This window comes from Watersipora subatra, chromosome 1 (assembly GCF_963576615.1).
Source record: "Watersipora subatra chromosome 1, tzWatSuba1.1, whole genome shotgun sequence".
Classification (NCBI taxonomy): Eukaryota; Metazoa; Bryozoa; class Gymnolaemata; order Cheilostomatida; family Watersiporidae; genus Watersipora; species Watersipora subatra.
The window spans coordinates 75,717,678-75,744,023 of record NC_088708.1 but is presented as its reverse complement, the minus strand read 5'-3'; the positions used below and the strand labels follow the sequence as shown (position 1 = coordinate 75,744,023).

Here is a 26,346-nt window from a genome sequence, read left to right as displayed (position 1 = left end):
TGCCAATTGCGTACGGTATACTTTGGACTTTTCAACCTCTAGTATAGTTATTACAACTTGACTCTTGGTAGGTGTATTTCAAGAATGTTCACCCTAAGTTTCCAGAAGGCGGTAAAATGACACAGCATCTTCATAGCATGAAGATTGGTGACTTTCTAGAATTCAGAGGCCCTAGCGGACTCTGCGTTTATCATGGCAATGGCAACTTTGCCATTAAACCAGACAAAAAAAGCCCAGCTGCTGTTAAAACAGCGAAAAGAGTTGGAATGATCGCTGGAGGAAGTGGTAAGCTGCAACTTACCAATTGATATTTAGTGTTAATGCCTATCTAACAAGATTTGTTAGTTTTTGCGATAATTCGGCTCATCTACACGCATGAAATTCACCCTCAAGAGCTTGATTTGTTGCAGGGTATACATACCTTGTGCAAAAGCCTCAAACTAAAACATTTCACCTGCCTGTTAATCACAACAGCCTTAGAAATTTATCAGTGAATGACTTTGCAGCCACTATTATTGTAATATAGGTCTAAGATTTTTTCAACTGACACTGCCTAACCTGCTACTTGCAGAAAAGCAAATGTGTGTCAAAATTGCTATGCAGGTAAAAGCTGTTTATAATTTTAATGCTTGAATGCACCCATTTCTCAACCTCTTGAAATGACATTGCATACCTAATTTTTGGGCTTGATAGTCACTACCAAAACTCTAGAGTGAATTAAAACTGATGACACCTGCATCTTTTTTAAAAGGATTTTATTTTGGATCATAGAGTACTGTACATAACTAAATCTTTGGCAATTGTGTTGTTTAGATTATAATATATTCAAACACATTACAGAAGTGACGAAACATTAAGCAAAACATTTGAAACTTCTTATGACCATGAATCAATAGTTTGGAATGAACGCTAAAGACATTGAGTCATTTGAACATATTAAATGGGAATACTAATGTCTGTAGGAATTACGCCAATGCTGCAGCTTATCAAGGAGGTATTTAAGCATCCCGAGGACAAAACAGAACTCAGTCTGATTTTTGCCAACCAGGTATGAAGCTATTAGTTGCCATTAACAGAGATTGACAGTAAGCAACATACTTCATACGGTTTTGATGGTCCACTGTCTAATATAGTTCAGAAATTGCCATTTGATATGCCTTTTCATTAGCAGTACCAGATGAAGATTGAAAAAAATATATACAATAAAACTTGAAGGAATAGTACCAGTTCATCTATAACCAATTTTGAAGGGCTTCATTGGAAGTTGAAATTTCTATCACCTGGTCCACACTACCTACATCCTAGATCCAGCTTTTAGTACAATGATCCTTTCGAGGTTTCACAGGTTTATAAAATCCATGCCTTTTCTTGTTGCTAGCACAACTCTAGGAGCACTTATACAGAAAGGCCAATGAAGCAAATACAAGTATACAATGATATGCTAAGATCTATCTGAGAAATATGATCTTGTGACTGGAAGAATAACCAGCTGAGACTTTTCATCCATACTGCACCCCAAGTTCTTTTTGTAGACTGAAGAGGACATTTTGCTGAGAGGAGACCTAGAAGAGGTTGCAGCAGCACACCCCATGCAGTTCCATCTCCATTACACACTGGATAGGCCAAATGATGGTGAGTGCTGTCTATTTAGTTGGTGGCCACTGCAACCATCCTGTATGCTTGAACATGTGTGACAGATGCGTTCACTTTTTGTAGACTGGAAATACAGCAAGGGGTTCGTAGATGCGGGCATGATTAAAGAGCACTTGCCTGGGCCAGCTGATGACACAATGATAATTATGTGTGGCCCCCCACCCATGATCAACTTTGCCTGCATCCCTAACCTTGACTCATTGGGCTACTCCAGTGAGATGCGATTCTCTTATTGAAGATGCCGATTAAATGATACTTTTTAGAGTAGCCTTGATCTTCTTATGATTGATTAATTGATCCAAGTGCTGCAATAAAGTCTAATCGTACACAATCCAGTCTTCAAAGTCCTTCCAATTCAAAGAATTAGAACATTCTAGCAGTTTAGTAGGGATGCTTGGGTGATTGATTCACAACAATGGGAGTGTCCGCAATTATGGTCACAACATTCTTATCCAAATTTCGTAGTATGATTCCAATATCTGGATTAATATCCGGAAATGATTTCTCTATGTCATCAGGATTCTCAATACAACATCGAGCAAGTTGAATGAGAAGATGTCCGTCAGGTGTAACCATCCTCGCTTGCATATGTTCTTGTTCAGTGTTGATCTTGTCTTGCAGCAGCTCAGGTTCCCTGCTTCCAGCCTTGAGGTAGCATAACAATAAATGCTTTGCGATCCAGTGATATTTTATGTAGTAATAATAAAGCAAATTCAATCAGTTCAGAAAAGGTAATAAAAAAAATTAACCAAGTGCCTACAAGTATTTGAGGTTTAATTTAATAAAACTTGAGAATAAAATAACAATACTAACATTAAATACAAATAACATCGATGAACAAGCTTAGCAAAAAAGTGCTACTTCCTACAAATGCACATAAAACTTTCAAACAGTCAAGCTACCAATTGGGTTGTCAAACATGGAATCATTAATTGCCAGAAGTGTAACCTATAGTTTGTGTGCCACATCGTCTATTCAGCTTTTTTAGCATTATCACATGATGAATTCAAGGACAGCTTAAAAGGGAAATGCTTCTTTCACACAAACCATCCACCAAAATGTCTCCCTTTACACACATTAGCCCATAGCATCATTACCGTAAATAGAACAAATCATTGCTCAGATTATTTGAACCTATTTTGATGACTAGTACACTCATGGGCTACTAAATCGTAGAAACTGCTCCAGAGCATTATCCTTCCAGGGACTGTATTTGACAAATAAAACCGATCAATTACATCTGCTTTCAAAACTTACCATAGACTCTTGATACTGGCCAACAAGAAGAATCCCAGTCAGTGTCTTGTGAACGAATCCAAGAAAAGGATCCGAAAACATCTATAAACAGTGCGGTAGTGAGTTTTACAAATACTCTGAAACACTGAATTTAAACAAAAACCCAACATGTTGTGGAGGCTGTAATGAATAGTACTTGTACCTCTGTAAGAGTAGCTTCTGATGACTTCGTTGGCAGCAACTGTGCAGAAGATCTCTCAGACAGTTTCGTTTCCTTGGTTTGACTTGAAAACTTTTTGTCTCTGGAGCTTCTGCTAACTCTACGAGAACTAACATCTTGTGAGCTCGAATGACTTCCTGCACCCGAGGAGGCATTGAACTTTCTCTGAGGTCCAAGACGTCCCAAAACGGAACGAGATCTTGATCCATCCTTTTCTAGTTGTATGCGCTTTCTTTCTAGCTCTTGTGTGGTTGATGTGATGACAGGGTCGTTTTGAGAGTTTCCCTTTGGCTGGCTTCTGGCTTCCTCAAACCGGTCATTTCTCTCTATACTTTTCAGCATCCTTGAATGTCCTGCAGAATGATCGGTTAACGCTTCCCTACGATCCTTAAACCTGCCTTCCCTCTCCTTAACGTTGTCTTCTCTTTCTTTAAATCTATCTTCACGCAAAGGTTGCTGAATCTTATTGTTTACATCTGAAGAGGTTGGAGAACTTTCTGGAAAAATACCCCTTGGTTTCACACCACTAAAAAGGTTCGACCCGCTATCACAACTCACCTCAGCTGATCCTTGGAAAACACTTTTAGCAATATTATGCTTATCTTTGGATTTACCATATAGCTCAGCACGAACGTCGACTTTAGGTGCAGTGGTATCGGAACTGCTCTGGTAAGGCCGAGACAATTTTTTGTGCAGCCCCGGATTTGATTGAGTGTTAGTAGGGGGTGGCTGTTGCAACTTAATGTATGGCTTTTTTGCTTGTTTATTGAGAGATAATGGAAATTTCGAATTGGAACAGTCGGATATTTTCTTTGTCTGACTGGCAGATTTAAATGCAGGTGATTTGTCAACAGTATTCTTTGTTATATTATCTGTTATGTCAACAACATCAATTACAGGTCTTCGAGCAGTTGACTTTGGCACGCCGAATGGTTTATTAGGTGAGTTGAAACGCATCATCTGTGGAGTTTGCGGGTTCGAAAATGCAGGTCGGGGAGGTTGCCCCATCCACTTTCCCCTTGGTGCAGAAGATGGAGGATTCATGTGAACTTGTTCTTGAGCAAATTCTGGTTCTGGACCTGGTGATCCACGGTCTATTCGCAGAGTTAGTGCTTCTCTTAAATCCTCAGGCTTGGCAACTTTTGTGTAATAAAGTTCAAAATGTGGATCATTCTTAAAGAAACCCTTGTAGGATCTTAAATACTCCTTTTGCATTTCCAAAACTATTTCAGGGTTAGTGAGTACACAGCTATAGTACTTATGATAATATATTTGCCATGTAGTCTCAATCCGCTTAGTTAGAGCAGCTCGTGCATTGGCATCAAGCACAACTGGTGAAAGTCTTCGCTTAGGTTTCTTCACAAAATCACTTGCATCGGCAGTCTTATCTGGAACTCCCTGCTTTTGAGCTTTAAAGGTTTGCGCAGAACTTTGCGGTTTTGCATAATGGCTTCTGTTCTCAGATGAATGTCCATGAAAACTGGAAAGCCTAGATTGTCGCACTGGAGATCTTTGTCTTATAGAAGGACGTCGTTGTCCTGGAGATCTGTGTCTTATAGGAGATCTCCGTTGTCCTGGAGATCTGTGTCTTATAGGAGATCGTCGTTGTCCCGGAGATCGGTGTCTTATGGGAGATCGTCGTCGTCCTGGAGATCGCCGTTGTCCTGGAGATCTTCGTCTATCTGGTGTCCTTCGCCTATCTGGCGATCTTTTTGGTATTATATCCACATCCGATACTTGGTGTTTATCTGGTGTTCTCCGTCTATCAAAGGATTGTCGTTTATCAGCCATTTTTCGTACACCAGGCGACCTTTCTCTATTAGACACCCTCCGCCTTTCAGTGATCCTATATTCATCTAGTAACCCTCTCTTTTCTGATGATACTTCATGTGTTCTTTGTTTCATCAACATGTCTCTTTCTTGTGATTGTTGTCTACTTGATGTTTGATAACGCCGTTCCTGTGGTACATACGGCTCTACAGAATGTGCTTTTTCATGGACACTCTGTTGTTCAGCAGAACATTCCCTTACTTGTGTTGACAATTTGTATCGCTCAAGAGATTCTCTTCTCACTTCAGATGAATGCGTTTGCCTCTCGTCTATAAAACCTGGTACACCAGATGGTGATGCAAGTGTTTCAGATGTCAAATTTCGTTGTACAAGTGAATGACCTAGTCGATCAAGCGAAGAACGTTGCAAATTAAGAGAACCTTCTTGCTCAGTAGAATGATTCTGCTTTTCTCTGAGACTTCTATGCTGCTCACTGACAGGATCTCCATTACTGTTTGAGATATTGGTAGACTCTATGGGTGAACAACCTCTTCGGTTTATAGACCTGCCTTCTCCAAATGCTAGCATTTGTGTAGGTTGGTCTGGGGTATGAGAACTATGGCACTTGTTAGCGTAATTTGAATAAGCAATTCCTTCTTGAGATCTTGTACTCTCTGATTCTTTAGCCATACTTGGATTGCTAGAAGAAATATTTCTAGAAGTGAAAGTGTCTGATGTAGAAACGCTGTTACCCTTGAAAAGTGGCAGAACAGCAGCTTTAGACCGAGACACATCTGTATGTTTTTGGGCTTCTCCTGCTGATGTAGAACGAATGGAATGCACAATTTCCTGAAAATATTGGTATAAAATAAGATGGTGTATAACTCGCCTACAAACAGCAGCTTTCTCACTAACAATTTTAAAGAGTGTGATTATTACCAGCAAGCTAACCTAGCAACGTACAGTACACCCTTTGATCTTTACATGCAAAAAAAGTGCATCATTTGTCCACAAATGGCAAATTAATAACTAAATACTACCTGTAGCTTTCCTCGATTTAGACCTTTTGGAATTTGTGGCCCTGAACCTAAAATATATATTCGGTGACCAGTAAATACATTTTAGTTATTTTGAATTATGACCAACCTCTCACAGACTTCAACAGCAATTAACAAGATAGACAAAGTACATCAATAGAAGAAATATTTATACTATACTTGGCCGGTACATCTGCTTGGCCTCGTTCAAAGCAAATGAATCTTGCTCTGCTTTCTGCTCAACAGGGTGTGCTCGAGTTTCACCATATCTGGCGACGTATTTACCATGATTGCTCACTCCTTGTCTCACATCAACACACACTTTTCTTTGGTCAACTTTGGGCTTGACGGCACCTAGCTGCTGTACCCTTTCATGATGGATAGATTCCGTTTCTTCAACCTCTCCATAGTCAAAATCAGCAGGATAACTCAATTCAGTGCTGCTTGGCAGTCCAATACCTCCATGGTATTTATCACTTCGGCCTGTTTAATCAAGCATTATCTCTTTTAAAAATTTTTGAGGGCTTCTTTTTCAGAAACTGGTTTGAATTTGCAAAATGTTTTAACAGCAACTGATTCTTAAGCATTTATGGCTAATAAAAGATAAATGTGCATATTCCAGATACCAATAACCTAGAAAGGCATCAAGGAGATGTACTCTAATTAATTCAGAAAAAAAAGTGACTAATTAAACAAACCCACCTTGATCCACAGACCTTTGAGAGGCTGGGGTGTAGACATGATGAACCAATTTGCTACCTAAAATATACCGAAGTTAAATAAATGGAATTGTCATCCAGCTTACAACTGAACATCAAAATAAAAATTGAAAAAACATTACTATGTGGAAGGATTTAAGTTATGAGCAACAGAACACATTTTAAAAAACATTAAAGGGAATGACTAAGCAAAAGTTATCTCATAACTTGCTAGCTTATAGCTCTCATATTGTTCAAGGTAATATAAAGTCTGAATATCGTTAAGCTGACGATATCATTGACGTGATTCTAGTGTTTTGACTTAGATGCAAGTTTTAATACATTAAGGCAGTTCATATATAATCATTTTCTAAAATGCATGTTGTATAAACTCCATGTAATTTCTTCTAAATGAAATACAAAAATACCTATTTCCATAACAGCACTGCACCTAATAATATTCTGGGCAGTAGTAGTCTGGCCATTTTTATAATGGTAACAAGCCAAATGTGGAGTTAAAAAATTGAGTCTGACACCACCGTTGGCTAACGTTTAACCAATTTTATATACTTTGAATTGTAAAATAATTCAGAGCTAAGCATTATAATTTCAATTGTTAATATTATTATTGCTTTTTGATGACATTCAGCATGTTTGCTATTTTTAGCATGCGAGTTTTCCCATTAATATCTCAAGTTTCAGATCAAAACATGCCGATATAATCTGTTTAACCTCCTTTGTCAAAGCACAATTATGAGAAGAGATTATAAGTATGATTGTAAGTATACTCACTTTATAACAACTCTGATAACTATTTTGGTAGGCCATATTATGTAAGTTACAAAAAGTAACATATACAACTACAGCAAAACTTTGATGTAATTAGAGGAAAAAGATTACTATGGACTTACAGAATCTTATAATTTTCTGATTGAGCTAAGAGCTAAATTAGAATTACCTTCCCTTTGATTAATGTTTGCTAATAGCTCATTAAAATGATGCAGTTCATATATAAAAAACTGTATATTTCGGAAATAGCTAAAAATGGATAATTCCACATTTGTCATTATAGAATAATTACATTTATTTTCTTGAAATTGTAAAAAATCTAATAAATTATAAGCTTTGCTGATTTTCCACGCCTAAAATTAGCGAATAAATGAAGATTTGCAGAGATCGGAAAATAGACTAAAACATTCAGCTCAGGTGAGCTTAGCACCAGCCACCAACAGTATTTTTCAAAATACAGTTTAGCTCTTTAGATGAAGTTTTATTCATGAAGTTTTATTGGTTGTCATGATCTTCAGAAGTAAACTTCCACATGTAAATTAGCAATAGTATAATTGACATACTGTTCTTTGGTTGGGGTTTTTCATTTGTTCGTGTTAAGCTTCATTGATATTTTGATTAGACGCCAAACACACTAACTACATGTATATGCTGTGAATGATATCGGAGTATGCTTAGTGATGGCAACCTGAGCCTTAAAGCTTTCATATGTAAAAATACTTGTTGTTAGCGTTCAGCTTGTCCATGCAGCTCCAAAAACAAAACAACTTACTTTGGTCATAGTTAGACATGTGTACTTCCTTCTGCTCTGGTGGTGGGGGATCATGCAAAAGAGTGTCATTAGACATACTCTTACTGGGTGCAGACATACTCTGCGATATATCCATTGCTCGAGCAGCCCGAGACATTAGTGGAGGAGGAAGATGAAGTTCATCTGCCAAATCCGCAGAGAGACTTTCCTCATTTCTCATCTTATGACCTGATGTAATAAAAACTAACCCTTTCTCATACGAATAAAACATTAGGCATAACTAACTGATTAATATTAACACCTACTTAATTTGATAAAATGTAGATATTTTCCAAAATATTTAGACTGATGTACTCAAAATTTAATGACTATCGTAATAGAGGATAATACCTTACACGATGCAGTATAAAAATAACTGAAAACACTTTTTCTTCCCTATTAACGAACTAAATGTTGCGGTTTGGATTCTTAGATGGTATAAAATGCATTAATATTTACGACTGCGACATGTTCTGAGAAAGGAGATCAACTTAATAGTTTTTCTCTTAAAGTTCTTTAACCCTTTCACTGCCGAGCATGTACAAATTTGGGTATCTGCCAAGTGTCAGCCATTTTACCGAAAATTGCCGATATTGCTTCATGATATGTAAACAGTATTTTTTTCCAATTTCAATCTCTATTTAGAACAATTTTGTTACATATTTTAATTTGCTAACATTTTATCCATCATTGCTATGCAAAAATTCAATGGATATATACTTTGTGCGATGATAAAGCTGTGTGATGCTAGGATCGATGCGAAGCTAAAACAATCTTCCATGTTTCTTACTCTTACAAAATTATTACTTTCACCACTCTCAGAGACTGCTGCTGCTTTAATTATCTGTATAATCACGAACATCTGAATCTGAAATGGCTATAAGCTCACCAACATTACTAATTACCTGTTTTCTGACTCGCGCGCGCTAATTTATGAACTCACACAAAAAAATGTTCGTTATTAAATTAGAAATTCTCTAACAAAAGTTTAAAATTGCTTCGTTATTTTAGGCTAATTTTATAGACAAACCTTCGGACAACACTGTCAATTTTATAAAAGTCTTAAAGACTGTGGGCTATGCCGTCAACGAATAATAAATTGAGGTAACTACGCAATTGCTGGGAAAGTCGCAATAATGCGTCTACGGCAGTCGTCCCACGAAAACGCATTTATGCGTCTACGGCAGTGAAAGAGTTAATGAGACAGTCACACGACAATTTGTTTGAGGGTGATGCTTTGTAATGGCAAACTCCTTTGGTATTAAGTTTTGAGGATGCTGAAGCAAATATTCTTATAAGGGAGCATTGTACATTCAAACTTGGATAACTTGCCCAAGGATAGCTCAAACACATGGTTAACTCTAACAGATTTGTTTGGTATGTTCCCACGCAATGATAAATTGCTTTAGATAACTCAAACTTAACATCAACTCGAACAGTTTTTTGCCCAACAGCTACCGAGACGGTTGTTATCACTTTAGAATATCACTTTATTCCCAACCATAGAGATAAACATCAACTTTTAGTAGTTCTTAGATGTCGTTATTACTGGCAAAATATTATCGTTAACGACTTTTCTAAGATTTGCAAAAATAAAATGTTACTAAACATCCGCTTTGCGATGGCCCTTCAAAAGCATGGAAAAGCCAGGTAACCTTCCGATAAACTGAAAGTAAAATCGGCAACAATGATCTAGGTTAAAACGCTCAAGAGATGAAGATATCTTTTCTGAGCGTTTTAACCGCGATCAAGTTTTGCCAATTTTAACCTGAGAACGTCCTAGCAGTCACATCACCTAAAACAACAAACAAATCTCAAGTGATAGAAAAATACATGTATCTATTATTTCTAATAAAACTTTTTAAAACTTCATATGAGAGGCCCTTTAACTTGCAACAAGCTATCTATGTTTTTGATTTATATATACATGTAGTTTGTATATGTATATGTAAATGTATCTACTGATAAATACATGCAATTGAGACAGTGCTCTGATAACTTGAACACTTCGATAACTCAAACACTTCCGCTTGGTCCGGTGAAGTTTGAGTTATCAATGTTTCACTGTAGTTTGGTTCCTTCGTTCCATGTCAGAAAAACCTTTGTTCAAATTTTTTAGACATTCTGTCTACCACCAAATGTGCGCTCTCATAGTAAAATTTGTTCAATGGGCACCCATTATATCCTATCAGGTCAGTCTAGCCTTATGGTGTCATACCAAATACTAGGATGCTAGCAATACTCTAAAGGAATTTAAAAACACCACCAATTAACTTTTATAGAGCTATATTCTAAAATTATGTCAAATTAAGTTGCATTTTCCTCAAATTTATAAAAGAATTTATTTTGGATTTTTGTACCGCTTTATGCCGAAAATAACATATTGTACCAAAATCAAAATAATAAAGCAAATATCAGTTAGTTTTACATAATCTTCTTATCCAGTACATTTTGAGCTTTCCATTGATGTGCATATTTACATAATACCGACGGAACAATATATTAATTACCAACAAAAAATGTGTTTATTTAAGAGGTCGCATAATTGCGATCACCACTGTAAGTTGTGGTTTGATTGCATCTATGATACGGTTGTGTTGCTAGTTACATGAAATTATATATCTGAAATTTTGTTTAAATAGCATAAACCAAAATAAAAGCATTTGAATGTACTTATTTATCATTGCTAGCTCCTTGGCTTCCGGTACTAGTTGCGATCACACCGGTGCTTTCACCCACTTTCACTTTTATCCACCACTCTTTTTTCTGAGCTTTCAATTTCATCTTCAGTTTTCTGACCTCAAATCTTCTTCTCCATTGCTGATCCAGCCGATATCAGCATTGAAACAAATTTTTAGCAGGAGTATTTTTCGGGCTATTTTGAAGTTTTCGTGGAAAAGATGATGGACTATTATAAACGAGCAGTACCATAATACAAATTTATAAATAATTAAAGGATTTCAAGTCACTCTACCTAAGGCCAACACAATTGGGATCCATTCTGAAGGCACGAACGCTTCGACAGATATTGCTGAGATCTGTCTTAAAAGGGCTAAATTCGTTATTAAGCAACATAGGTTGGAATTCAAAATGACGACAGGCTGCAATTGTCTTCACAATAGGATATACAGTGAAACTCGGATAACTCAAACTTCATGCGACTGAATGAAAGTGTTCTAGTTATTCGAGCGCTCAAGTTATCAGAGCACTGTCACAAGAGCATGTATTTATCAGTAGATACATGTATATATACAAACTATATCTACATTAAAAGCATAGATTGTTTGTTGCAAGTTAAAGTGAAGTTTCATGTGAAGTTTAAAAAAAGATTATTAGACAGTATAGAGATTTTTCTATCACTTGAGATTTGTCTGTTGTTTTAGGTGATGTGACTGCCAAGACATTCTCAGGTTAAAATTGGCAAAACTTGATCACGGTTAAAACGCTCGGAAAAAAGACATCTTGTTCTCCTGAGTTTTTAACCAAAATCAATTTTGCCGATTTTACTTTAAGTTTATCCGAAGGTTACCTCGTTTTTCCTTGCTTTCGAAGGACCATTGCCAAGTGGATGTTTGGTAAAATTCGATTTTTTGCAAACCTTTAAAAGAGTCGTTAACAAAAATATTTTGCCAATGATGATAATAACGACACCTAAGAACTACTAAAAGTTGATGTTTATCTCTATGGATTGGAATAAAGTGATAACAACCGTTTCGCTAGCCGTTGGGCAAAAAACTGTTCGAGTTAATGATGGTAAGTAAAGTCAAGTTATCTAAAGCAATTTATCATTGCTTGGAAACGGTCCAAACAAACCCGTTCAAGTTAACCATGTGTTCGAGCTGAGGGAGATTTATTCGAGTTCGACTGTGTTTTGATCTAATTGAAAGAAAATTTTAACCATTTGTAAAAACCTTTTAGCCGAAAATATATCGCACGACAGAAAGAAAATTCATCATTTGAAATTTTTAAAAATTGTATTTATAAATTATTTACCGCAAGGACAGCAATCTACACACCAATTTGAAAATGATTCTGCAGCGCTGCTTGGAAACCTATACAGTGCAAAGATCAAACATACATGGTTATCATTTTAGATATAGATATTGCGCAGGCAGCAGTAAATATGAATAGTCAACAGTAGTTGAAGGTGGGGCTACCCACAGAGAAGACTAAGGGACGCACCTAAATTAGATTTTGATATAAATCAATATGGAAAATTTAGGATAGCAAAAAATTTGTAAAATGCTTGTACCATGCAGATGTTACTCAATCACCTCCGTCTTTTTTCTTGAAGACAAAAATTTAGCTGTATATTATTAGGCGTTGATAAATGTAGGACATTTTATTAATCATACTAACAATATTTTTAAAGAGATGTATATCTGAGGCGATCGTTTGGTAAGTTTAGTTACATAATTTTTAGCTTTATACTGAAATTCTAAAACTTACCTTTTATAACCCACTGTAAGTTTTCCCTCATCTTTTGCACCCTATGAATGTGCTGTTTTTTAGTAAGATGCTGAGCTACCTCATTTTTCACCCAGCCTACCAACTCATGGCATAGCTGCAATCAGAAGCCAATTGCTGGTAATGCAAAGCTTAAAGGTTGACTTGCAACAAAATTCACATTACAGTTATTTGGTATCAAAAGATTCACCATGTCTTACTCTGCGGTGTTGTAGGTGGAAAATATGTGGAAATGTGATTACAAGCTCTTAAAAGCTAAAAAACGAACAGTTGGTCGACGCCATCACGAAACCGCCGCAGATCGGAATCAGTTTATTTCTCTGACGTAGTCAATTCATTGGATTATTGTTTTGACACGTGCTGTTCTCACGTGAATTGTAAGGCCAATAAAAGGCTCAATATAAAACTTATCGTAGCACTAGTTTATGACAAACACTTCGGGTTTTACCGAAGAGCCCGTATCAAATATAGATGCTCGCTACTTTACAGTTTGGTTTCGGCTTGGTCTAATCGTAATCTGATCATGTGACCCGTACTTTTTGCCAAACAACACGAACAATTTCTGCAGCAATTTTCGATAATCACAGGTGACCAACAGGCTCGTCATGTTCATCAGAGAATGATATGTACTACGTTGAGCTAAAGTTAATAAATTAAACGAATTTTCACGGTAGGTTATAAGATATCAGTGCTGAAATCGACAGCATTACAATGATAATGACATAGACGCGCAAGAACCAATAGACATGGTTTTATTGCATGCGTGAAATATATTCATGAAAATATTTCAACAAATGAGGTTGCATGAAAGTGTTAACAGAAGCCATCGTGTTCAACTAAGTTCCATTTGTGCCGTTTTGGAAAGATATTCTAATCTACGGCAGTTTCGTGGTGGCAATGCTTAACTATTCATTTTTGAGCTTTTAAAAGCTTGTAATCACATTTCCACGTATTTTGCACCAAAACACAGCAGAGTAAGACATGGTAAATCTTTTGATACGAAATAACTGTAACGTGAATTTGTTGCAAGTCAACCTTTAAAAGCCTAACCATGAAAGGAAAAACTCTAGTAGCCTATACAGTAAAAATTGCACTAATAGTTATTTGGTGAACAGCCCCTTTTCACAATATAAAAAATAGAATATGAAACAGCAAAAACAAGATTATATTTAATACAAATATTATTTCTATAGCTTCAATTTGTAGAAGATGACTTTCACCCACTCACCTCACAGAAGTGAAACCCGAGGTGACGACTCCTAATGGGGATATCGGGAAGATGACTCTGCAAAATTGGAAAAAATAGTAAACTGTTTTTAACCTTTATAAAAAAAAACCAAGAATAAACCTCTATAGGTTCAACACAGACTACTGGATTTTGACATACTCAATTTCAAAACAGGATACATACCTTGTAGCGCTCATTGCCAATGGTAGAAGGTTGACTGATCCAGCGGTAAATTGCCTACAGCCACAAGAAGGGAAGATTGCGTAACGATGAATCAAGGAATAAGCAGAAATAATGACAATCATTCTCCTACTCTATGCAGGCAGTTTATAAAAACTTGAAAACACTTACATGCATATGTTTAATTTCTTGAATATGGTTCAACATCTCCTCAAAGTTGAGCTCCACAACTTCACAGAACTGCAAATAAAGATGGACCAGGCTGCAGCAAGAAGAGACCACTACAAAATATACTCCCACAAAGAGTTCAGTTGAACAATAACTGTACGAATTGCGGAATATGTTGACTGCCTACAAACTATATGTGTAAACAATAACAAGCCACATTATAACTGCCGTTTTTTTCAGACTATAACCTGCCAAAACTTTTTTTCCAAAAAATTTGGTGTGGGTTACATAACGGAGTGGGTTACATATGAATTGTGTTGTCTATGCCCCAGAGGCCAAATACAAACTTATGGTTAAATTATCAAATTTATATACATGTAATACGGCGTGGGGTAGACACGGATTTCCTACTGAATTTATAGACGGGCATGTTATATGCAAGAGAGCAACATAGTTCAGAAAATATAGTATTACAACATTTTGAAGATGAGTAAAGATTATAACAGACTAGCTTTTTGTTTTTCTTGTGAACCAGAGAAACTATTACAAAAAGGCAATATAAAGGCAGAACATCCATTTTTAGAATCTAGAAAAGCGCTTGACTTTCACATTTTTCGATGCGTGAAATGGTCATTAGCAGTAGACCAAACATATCTGCATAACAAAAAGCTATCTCAAAGGAAACAACTCCAAAATTGATTTCCCATAAATCAAAATATGAACAAGTCCCCCAATCAAAATTGTAACGGATCTACTGTTATTTTTCGTCGAAACTTTTGTGAGTGAGACAAACCTGGCACCCAACATTTCGATACTAAAAAGATTCACAACGACTTCTTAAAAAGGCAAAATTTGTACAGATATCTAATGTTCTCAAGCGCAACTGACTATGAGCAAGTGTGAAGATCCAGTACAACAAACTCACTTGACATGAATAGGATCCTATGAGTGTAGAATCCTTCGTCGCATTCTTGAGTAGATCATCAATGAACCAATAGTCAGCATCCTTCTGAAATAACCCAAGATGTTGCTCATAACCTGCTCCAGTTAGGTTTTGCCTTATCGCACTCACTTATGATTCTGTTGAATAACAAAGCTCTCTAAACTAAGTGACAAGAGAAAAGCTAATAATTTTTATTTTGGAGCTTATCAACACTGCCATCACTCATCAGTGAACCACAATTATCCGCACATTAACCCTTTGAACTCTGAAGGTCAGTATTCCGGCGTTCTGCAGCGTGTGTCACAAACCCTGACAGCCTGTAGATCGGTGCCCACATGGTTCCGTTTACAAATGCTGTTTCCAAGAAACAGAGCAAATCAATCAAATTAATTCTTGCATAGGGCTTTACACCAGAAATTTTATTTCCATTGTTACCGTTTTCAGATATTGTTATCAACTTCCTTCATTATTATAACAATTTTACTGGGACGATTTCACAAAGAATTTGATGCAGCTCATAGATGATTGTAATGAAGAATTATGTGATACTAACTACAATTTTGTTGATTATTTTGAGTACGAAAACGATGATGCAAATCTGCTCGATGAATATGATGATACTGCAAACATTTTTAGAACTGGTCAAAAAACAGACGAGTTCCTATGGTTTTAGCCGGAAACACTGAAACAACCTTTTTAATATTTGGGGACATTTGCTGTGTGTTGTTGGACTTGTTTTTTTTAGTGTTTCACCAAATATCATTTGATTATGAGCATATTTAGATAAATATGTTTAAAAAAACTTACTGGCTGACAAATTGCCTAGGGATACTGGCACACATTGACAATGACTGCCAAGGTGCAAAGGATTAGACTACCTGTGTATTGAGATGTACACTACTGTCTAGTATGTATTTACGCACCGCGACTACCACAGATATCAATTACAAAGGCGGACATCAAAGCAAAAGGAAGTTTTACAGTATACTGTAGCATATTAATCTAACCTGTGCTGGTCGAACAACATCATCCGATGGTTTGGCGTGAGTCGTAGCGTGTCTCACCCAGTTCTGCAAGTACCAATACCTACTACAACAATGAGCAGATAACTCATCAACTAGACTTGTTCCGAATTGCTTTCGTAATATATTATTTACTAGTGCACTACTCCTGCTTGCACTAGTCTTCTTAGCATCCATGATTTTAATACTAAGAAACAAAAAAGTACCTTAAATTCTATTAGAACATAATCAAACCAAAGTAAGCAAAGGAGAACTATGTACATATGTAGGCAGACTATGTACATACATACTCACAACAATGCTATAGATCAAGAAATTTCCAATGATGAATGTTAGAAACTACTTTGTATGTCGAAAGACGTATTAACATGTAAATGATGAAAAAGCTATATTTATACATGCTATGTGATGCTATGCAAATGCGCTATGTAGCTGTGTGTAAATATAGTGCCTTTCATTTTTTATGGCGACACAGTGAATATAAACAATGTAAAAAATATCATATCAATGTAAATGTCCAACTTACATCCAACTCGATCATCTGCTTGCATATCGGACACGTGCTACAAGCTTGTGATTCAGCCTTCTGCGCCTTTCTTCTTTTTGCGCTATAAAGGAGAAATTACAGCGAGGTAAGACGATGATTTTTAGCATGAAGCGCAGAGGCATTGGAGATTTTAATAAAATTGGCACGCTTGCGCGTTACCAGAAGCATTTTTTAATAACAAACACAAACAATGTATTGAGGAATTGAAGTCTAAAACGTGTTGACGTCTATTAATAAGCAACAGATTATAGTAATCCCTCCCTTTGGTTAAGTATGAGCCACTGTTTTAACTCTTATGAACGCTGACACAGCTTTCTAAACTTTCACAGTTATTATACATTGAAGTATGTGTACATATTCTTAAACAGGCGACCTACTTGTACAGTATATTATATATAAAATACTAAACTCTGAGAGAGAAATGAGAACTGAACGGTGAAGCATGGCTGGGACGAGAGAATAAAAGAGGCCAAGTTAAAGGTTGATTTGCAATAAAATTCACATTACAGTTATTTGGTATCAAAAAATTCACCATGTCTTACTCTGTTGTGTCGTAGGTGACAAATATGTGGAAATGTGATTACAAACTCTTAAAAGCTCAAAAGCGAAAAGCCGCCGTACATTGGAATCTCTTTATTTCGATGACGTAGCCATGAAATTTGGCCATTGTCTTGTCACGTGATGTTCTCATGTGAATTGAAAGGCCAATAAAAAGCTCAATATAAAACTTATCGTAGTACTAGTTTATGACAAACACTTCTGGTTTTACCAAAGACCCCGCATCACATATAGATGCTCGCTACTTTTCAGTTTTGTTTCGGTTTGGTCTAATCGGCAAGTCGTAATCTGATCATATGACCCAATACTTCGCAAATAATTTCTGCAGCATTTTCCGATTATCACAGGTGACCAACAGGCTCATCATGATTATCAGACAATGATATGTACTCCTTCAAACTAAGGCTAACTAATTAAACGAATTTTTACGGTAAGTTATAAGATATCAGTGCTAAAAATGACAGCATTACAATGACGATGAAACAGACGCGTAAGAACAATAGACATGGTTTTATTGAATGCGTGAAGTGTATTTGTGAAAATATTTCGACGATCAAGGTTGCATGAAAGTGTAAACAGAAACCATCTCTCACAAATGCGTCACATTTGAGCCGTTTTGGAAAGAGAATCCAAACTATGGCAGTCTCGTGGCTGCAATTAGCTGTTCGTTTTGACCTTTTAAGAGCTTGTAATCACCTTTCCACATATTTTGCACCTACAACACAACAGAGTAAGACATGGTGAATCTTTCCATATCAAATAACTGTATAGTGAATTTTGTTGCAAGTCAACCTTTAAGGCTAAATATTATTCTTGAGCCAGTCAGTGTCAGGATTGTCAGCAAAATGATAAGAAGTGCTTATTCTCTGTAGATGGAGAAGCGATGGTGAAAGTCTATTGGATAGTTGAAAAGCGATCTCGAGCTATTTTTGGTAGATTCCAATTATATCGCTGACATCAACAGCTTGTTGCTTGCTATAGGACTTTCATATCGAATCCCTTTAATGACTTACTTAGAGAAGAGGCTGACAATGTATCACAACGCAAACATATGCAAATGAAGTTGAGTTAATTGAAGCCACGACTTAAGAGGAATTAATTTATATTGTTATTGTGATATTTCCAGGCAGCAAGTTTTTACTACACAATTTTTAAGTTTGCTTTTTGGCAAACCTAAAAAACTTTTTTGCTGCCAAACGCACCATGGGCATCTAAAGTAACAATAAGCATTTTGTCGAGGTAGAGGACTAGCTACAGTCAACAAAAAATTCATGAATATTCCCATCTAAATGACATGTATAACAAATGATGTCTAGTAAAACTAGTACAAAATTGCTCTAATTACAATAGAAATGTTAATGAACTCATTTGAATCCTATTCAATCAATGAAAACTTACAGCCACACTGCATGAAAGTGTTAAATGCATCCATCACTCGATTTGAGTCACTGCTATTCTTAAACAAACCCACAACCTAATAAAAATAAGTTTTGATAAGCTTGAAACAACTCTCTGTATGTTTTATGTTTCCAGGATTTTTAGGCTAAAATAAACTTTACCGATCTATCAAAATAACAAGGAAGCTTAAGGTCCTGGGTCCATCATTCCTTCTTGGTTATAATTAATTTTGTGGGGCTAAGAAACTGACTCAAGAAATTGTAGAATGAGTGATGGAAATATGCAACATCAACCATGACTCTAACATGAGCCATGCTTGATGTTTTTATGTTCGTTTGCCCGAAATGACACTTCCTCACTGCAGCCAAATGAAACTAGCTAAACGATTATTATTTCCATTCATCTAAAAATTCTTCACACAAGAGATGAAAACATATCTTTACTTCAACCTCAGCATTACTTCAACTTAATCGCTATCAAATGATGAAATAGCGTGCTGATTTTGCCACATAGTGCATGCTACCTACTTGGTCTTTAAAGTTTCTGTCAACAAGTTAATAAAGTGCCAGTTTGAACCATTAGCAAAACAAATGTTTCATTCCTAAACTATTGATAATTTAAAAAACAGCCTAGAATTTATGTCAGAGGTTTTTTTAAACTATGGCAATGCGAAACAGTCTGCTAACAACATGTTTTACTGCAGTCTTTTAAATATACTGACCAAAGCTCCGACCATTCAGAGAATTAGCCTTTTTTACCATGGATATTTAGCAACTAACAGCAGCAATGACACAGCGAAGACATCAAAAGGCATCAACGACACCGTGAAGCAAAATATGAAGACACTGGATATGGTCAGGAATGGTTAGCAAGAATGAGCTAAGAATAAAGATGGTTAGAGATGTTTGATCTGACCAAAATGAGGACAGTCATTGTCGCATCAACAGACTGCTATGATGTTGATGAACAGTAACAGTCTAAACAAGTGAGCTGATGATGCGTGCAGTATTACGTGCATGATTTATGGCAACTCACCAATGATTTAGCATGGTACCAACTTCACACATACAACAGTTGTACAAAAAGCTGATAGCCCAGGTTCTGTCATGTTAGAGTCTAAAGCTAATGCAACGAAACAGCGGATTAGTAATTATGGGATCAACCCTACTTGAATCTCATAATTTCAAATAATTACTCTTTTAGTGTTGTTGTTGTCTACATGATCAGCTAACTTGTTGAGGCTACATGTTTTTCAGGTTAGTGGCAATGCATGCATGTACACTTCTTTTATTAAGTTGCAGAAAAACTAATACTTTAAATGGCTGGAGAGTCGGTGAATATGTGTGAAAGACTGCTGTGTAACATTATATGACCATATTATTATACTTCGCTATAGTTAAGTACCTTTACAGAAGAATCTTTTGTTGTTTTTTTTTTAGTAAAAGGGTGCTTTTCGATGTGATTGGGTTCATGTGATTGGGTACATGTAATTGGGTACATGTGATTGGGTACAGGTGAGGCATTTGGATCCTAATCACATATCTTTCACAATTTCAAGAGAAATGCAGAAGCTTTTACTTTGACTGTGGTACAAAATGGTACATGATAACTGGGTCGAGTGGGGTCAGTTGACAGTGAATAAGCACAAGCATAGCGACGCATTAGCACAGGCCAGGCACTGCTTTTTGTCGCAAATAATATAAAACACACTCCATGTATGGTAAAAATGTTTTTTAGATTTGATAGAGAAACTACTGTGTAGATAGCGTATTGATGAAACTGACATAAAAATAACTTCAATTTTACGAATGTTAATTGTAGACCCAATTCCACGGCCGATGTTTTTTATAATTTGTCATGAGTACCTCTCCTAGGTATGCGTTTGGAATCTGCAATCACCCTAAATCTTATGTAATGGTGAAATAAATCTTAGCCTAATTTATGGCATCCTATGTGGTATCCAGGGGAGCAAATTAGACACCATTCAAAGCACATAAAATAATAGGTTAAAATGGTGCAACCTAACATTTGTACAACTTGAAGCAATAATTCCTCTACTAACTTTAACAAAGGGAAGCTTTATTAAACCCAACATAAGTACCAAAATTGCTAGTGGCAGTGAATCAAAAGTTGTGATTTAGCAGCAAGAGTGGCAACGATCATAAAATAAAAACACGGAAATCTTGGACTTCTTAGTGGGCAAGAAATATTAAAACGAAAGATTTGAGGTTTCCACTATATATGGGCGTAAACAACAGCAAAAATGTGTATTGGCAGCATTTGGCGTACTGCTCTGCAATAGGCTGACAAAGGGCAGCCAACCCAGGCTTAGTGTTGATGTAAATCGGAATAGAAAACAGTCAGAATCCGTTTACTTTCGATAAGATCAGTTCAGGGCACAAATAAATCTTGTACAGGTACGGGTAATTGAAATAAATTATAATTATTATAATTTATTTGCTACAGTGCTAGGTCTTCAAGTTAGTTGTGAAAAGTAGATCCTCTAAACTATATGACTCGAATATGAAATCTTAGAATCTAATATTTGGTGGAAGTTTCATAGTACTGTTATCAAACCATGGATTTCATCCATTTTACTCAAACAATGCATTATTTATAGACAGTATAGAGTATTTAACTACGCACTTTTAATCAGCTGATTTAATAAAAAAATTTGGACTATTTGTTATGAACTGCTGGACTGATTATCACAGGTTTTAACAACAACAAACTCTGAAGATTGTCATTGGCTAACACTGAGTCAAATATTGAGGGTATAAGAGTGAAAGAGAGAGGTGGAACAACTCACATTGAAACAAATTAATTAGCTATCTAATGTCTTTAAGAACCTCTACGTTACTGACAATGCTGCGCACCTTGCACAGACAACTCCTTTTAGCATTTGATTTATTTAAAGAAAGATACCCAGTATGTGCATAGAGTAATGCATATATCGCTTACTAGCGTTCTTCCCTGTCAATGGGCCATCCAAAACCCTCAGGATGCTTAACCTCCTGGGCAGCTTCATCCTTTGGCATGATCTTCTCCAATTCAACACTCCGTTTCAGCTGGCCACGATGTGGATAGTTATTAGCTTGTGTTGCTCCTTCACTGGCACCCACAGTCTCATGCAATCCCATGGAAGAGTTGCTCTGCCTTGCACCAGCTACACTGCCATCTAAGCAAACAAAGGCACATGACTTTCACTCTCAACAGTAGATATAAATAAAAAACAATTGAAATATATCCATTATATGTTGTTGCAAGACCCTGAAGAATTGCTAAAGATTAAATGTATTTGAATGTATTTCGTCAAGCGCATGGCTTCAGCAGATCAATTTCAAATAAAACTGGTCGATATTGCAGACTGCTAAATTGATTCAAAAATGCTCGAGATGAAGTGAAATATGGGCTACGATGGGAAAAGGTTAGGGTATGAGCCACTCTGTACAATATGTTGTTATGCAATCCATGATGGCATAGCTCATACTAAACATCATTACCATCAAAACCTTTGAGGAGTTATGTTCACATACAGGTATATACAGGTTTTGTTATGACTGACTAGTCAAAGAGCTAATCTACCCTGCACACCTATAGCAACAGATTCCACACGAAACCTACATAAGTGAAGGTCATCATCATTTTTTCAGAAGAAATAATTTTGTTTGGAATAAAAATTTATATTGACATTTGGCAAATTAAATATATGGCAGAACACAGAGTTGCACACAAACATTGTTATTCAATATATTGAGCTATGGGACTTAGAGAGATAAACTTTTTATATACTATGTGGGATATACATTAATAATTTGTTACAAGTACGCCTTCATTGAGTAGTCAGCGCTAACAAATTATGAAATATGTAAAAGAAATTTAATAAATCACAACAACTGCTGATCAATGTTCTTTAATCGCTTCAAATCGTTAACGTTCTTTTCAATTTAACAAATATGTAGCTCTGTCTACAAAGATGCCATTCAACGCCAGTAACGTTTACATTAATCAGGTAAAATGGGAAGGTTTGATCGAGTCAAGCAATCCCATTTTTCTTCTATGACAGATGTGCATCTTATACACTAATATTCACACTCAACTTTGCCGCTGTCTGATCAGAACTGAGTTCAAACATATATACATGTGAATCACATTCAATACGAAAGCTGCCCAAAATTGCTCACCTTCTATTGGCCATGATGCCGAGTAACCGGACTGTTGAGCGTGTGAGAAAGAATGGTTTGCTGTTTGCTGAACAAATCCGGTGGCTGGCTGAGCGGTAGAAAGATCTTGCTGAAACTGAGTGAGTGCCTGCTGCTGATTGTACTGTGCAAAGTTGGCAGCACGTGCTGCTAAATTGTATTGGTCAAGGGCAACCTGCTGAGCATTGTACTGATCAACATTCGCCTGCTGCATTTCTAAAATCAGTTGACAAAAGCCTTGGTAAAATATCTGAATGACGCTTTTTCAATATCAAGATACAGTCAAACATGGATAACTCGAACTTCAAGGGACCGAGCAAAAGTGTTCGAATTATCAGAGCGTTCAAGTTATCAGAGCACTGTCACAAGTCCATATATTTACTTATTTATTAGTAGATACATGTACATATACAAACTATAATATAAATCAAAAGCACAAATGGCTTGTTTCAAATTAAATGCTTCTAATGTAAAGTTTAAAACGTTTTCATGAAAAAGTATAGAGATTTTTCTATCACTTGAGATTGGTTTGTTGTTTGAGGTGATGTTATTGCCAGGACGTTTTTCAGATTGACATTGGCAAAACTTGATCGTTGTTGCAATGCTCAAAAGAAAAGACATTTTTTTCTTTTGGGGTTTTACCCACGATCAATTTTGCCGTTTTTTCTTGAAGTTTATGCAGATTACCTTACTTTACCTGGGATTCGTTAAGAGCAACACTCCGAGGCAGTTCAATTAGAAGTTTTACGAGGTTTTACGGTACATTCTATATCACTCACGCTTTTTTAATAGATACTTATTGAATGTACACACGTATTCTGTGTTTAGGTCAAACGATGAATAGTATTTTGTAGCTCAGACAACGTATACGTTTAATTACAACAATTTTTAAGACGTTTTAAACATTCAACATTCCGACGTTGATTCAACACGGAATCAACGTCGGAAAACTATTCATCACGGGCTAGCCGGGTCACACACTCAAGGATTTTCGCCACGCACATACAAAACAAAAACAACATGCGATTTTTGTTTTGTATGTGCGTGGCGAAAATCCTTGCGCGCGTGACCCGGCTAGCCCGTGCTATTCGTCGTATCACAGTATAAATCAAATTTCACCAAACTTTTAGAAAAGTCGTTGACAAAAATATTTTGCCGATGGTGGTAATAACGACGCTTATGAATTACGAAAAGATGAAGTTTACCTCTATGGCTTTGAATACAGTGATTTTCTAAAGCGATAACAACCGTTTCGGTACCGTTGGGCAAAAAAACAGTTCGAATTAACAGTGTTGAGTTCGAGTTATCTATAGCAATTTATCATTACGTGGGAACGGACCACAGGAAATGTTGGAATTAACCATGTGTTCGAGCTATCCGTGGACGAGTTATCCATGTTTGACTGTGGTACAAAGAGAAACCTGATCAGTTGTCAACCTTATTGGTCTACACACTTACAGTTGTCAACCCTATTGGTCTACACACTTAAGGTCCGCTATTTACAAGAGATGAAAGGTGCTTCTTTAAATGAGATGAAAAGGTAGAAAAGTAGGTGATGAGAAACACAATTCTTGGCGATCACCGCAAATTTCGGCATATATGTCAGCTCGGGATATAAGTCAAAATTAATATTAAATAATTAAGGTCTAAATTTTGGTTTTAAAATCATGGTTTTGACATGTACCTGCCATATAAGTTGACTCCCTTCTCTGGCTCAAATCGTTTGATCAGAATAGTTCAGTCAGCATCAGATGCGGGCGATGCATAACTGATGAAATGGAATTTAAAACCGCCCATATTTTTGGTGCTGTCAGCAATACAATAATTAACAAACAAATGAGAGAAAACAGCTCTAATGAAGACCACAAGGCATGAAAAACAACACTTCATCGTTATGGTCTGTCTCGCCAATAGAACGAAACTCACATTTCTGGTAAAATGTATTTAACAGAATAACAATACGGCAAGATAGAAATCTGTCAGAAACTGTGATTGAAGTACAAAAAAAGACGGATGGACGATAGTGGATGTGTCAAGCGAATTACAGAAGTGTGGGCTTGTAAGCAGATACTACGAAAAAAGCGCTAAACTCAAAAAAAATGTGTTATTCCAGAAGAGAATTTTGGGGATGACAATTTGAATGGTGAAGAGACTTCGTGTTCGATCCATCTCATGTTAAGTAGGATTACTAGTATTTTACTATTCTAGAAATAAATATGTCATATCATGTAATTTTGACTTACGATGATTTTTTAAATTGTACTAGAATTCAAATCATGAAAAATGTGACTACCATGTAAGTCGACAATGGATTTTTAAGCTTGAAATTTGGTGTCAAATTTTCGACTTATACACCAGAATTTACGGTAAGTAAATATACGAATGGAGAAAAAATACAACTATGCTATAGATTTTTCAAAAACAACACGCAGCATCCATTATTATACAGTGGTGATCAAATACCGCTAAAAAAAAATAAACCCATTTTAAATTTAAAAAAAAACACATTTTTGGTTGGTAATTCATATATTGTTCCGCTGGTATTAAGTGAATTATGACAATATGCACATCAATAGAAAGCTCAGAATATACTGGATAAGAATGTTATGTAAAACTAATTGATATTTGTTTTATTAGTTTGATTTTGGTACAATATGTTATTTTTGGCATAAAGCGGTACAAAAATCCAAAACAAATATTTTATTAAATCTGTGGAAAACGCAACTTAATTTAACATAATTTTAGAACATAGCTCTATAAAAGTTAATTGGTGGGGTTGTTAACTTCCTTTAGAGTATTTCTAGCATCATAGTATTTGGTATGACACCATAAGCCTAGACTGACCTGTTAGGATATAATGGGTGCCCATTAAACAGATTTTATTACTAAAGTGCACCTTTGGTGGTAGATAGAATGTCTTGAAAGTTTGCTTTTCAAATATGTATAATATGTATGGTCTGAGATTATAGGGAAAGGGAGTTTATGCCATAAAAGAAAAAGTTCATTATGAAATTACCAGGCAGTCCAATTATTATGATCACCACTGTACAATCACCACATCACAACGTGCATAATAGTTATATAGCTGCTAATGATGTGGATGCATGTTCACAGGCAAAACCATGAAATAAATTTTTCCAATGTCTTAAACGATCACAATAAATTAACAGGAAATACCACAGTAAAAAATACGCATGTTATTCTCCGACAATCTAATATATTGTATATAAAATGGGTTTCAGAAACACATTTACACTAATCAGAGTTGAGGTCCTCCATGAAAAAACATTAGGAGAGGATGGACTTAGCCTGAGATTAAAATTTAAGCAATGAAACAGAGAAAACTGTACAGTCACATTGACTCACCCATAGAGCTGAGGCCAGCATACCCACCCGAAGGTAATGCATAATGATCGCCCCAATTCATGAATGATCTTAGT

The 26,346-nt window shown here is 36.1% G+C and overlaps 2 protein-coding genes across 2 annotated transcripts in view; one reads left to right on the top strand and one right to left on the bottom strand.

Annotated features, from left to right (window-relative positions):
- Positions 1–2,031, top strand: part of LOC137393255 (NADH-cytochrome b5 reductase 2-like) — a 7,043-nt gene extending 5,012 nt beyond the window's left edge. Inside the window, exons 5-8 of the mRNA XM_068079719.1 lie at positions 72–285; positions 963–1,048; positions 1,533–1,632; positions 1,717–2,031. Of these exons, the coding sequence (XP_067935820.1) occupies positions 72–285; positions 963–1,048; positions 1,533–1,632; positions 1,717–1,889 (573 nt within the window). The 3' untranslated portion in view covers positions 1,890–2,031. The remainder of the gene's footprint in view (positions 1–71; positions 286–962; positions 1,049–1,532; positions 1,633–1,716) is intronic.
- Positions 1,902–26,346, bottom strand: LOC137393245 (uncharacterized). Its single transcript, XM_068079707.1, has 17 exons — positions 26,273–26,346; positions 22,889–23,122; positions 21,666–21,882; positions 16,728–16,809; positions 16,187–16,249; positions 15,162–15,245; positions 14,240–14,308; positions 14,072–14,125; positions 13,889–13,945; positions 12,643–12,757; positions 8,176–8,382; positions 6,619–6,675; positions 6,097–6,399; positions 5,920–5,966; positions 3,092–5,728; positions 2,911–2,991; positions 1,902–2,298 (listed from the first exon to the last, which is right to left on the bottom strand). The coding sequence occupies exons 1-17, from the start codon at positions 26,331–26,333 to the stop codon at positions 2,035–2,037; spliced, it is 4,632 nt and encodes a 1,543-aa protein (XP_067935808.1). The 5' UTR covers positions 26,334–26,346; the 3' UTR covers positions 1,902–2,034.

Coding starts and splice junctions, on each gene's coding strand:
- LOC137393245 (XM_068079707.1), bottom strand. CDS start 26,333: ATGAATTGGGGCGATCATTATGCATTACCTTCGGGTGGGTATGCTGGC. Junction 16,810..21,665: donor ATTGACAGGGAAGAACGCTA/GTAAGCGATATA, acceptor TCTCCTTTATAG/CGCAAAAAGAAGAAAGGCGC. Junction 14,126..14,239: donor AAGAAATTAAACATATGCAT/GTAAGTGTTTTC, acceptor TTGTGGCTGTAG/GCAATTTACCGCTGGATCAG.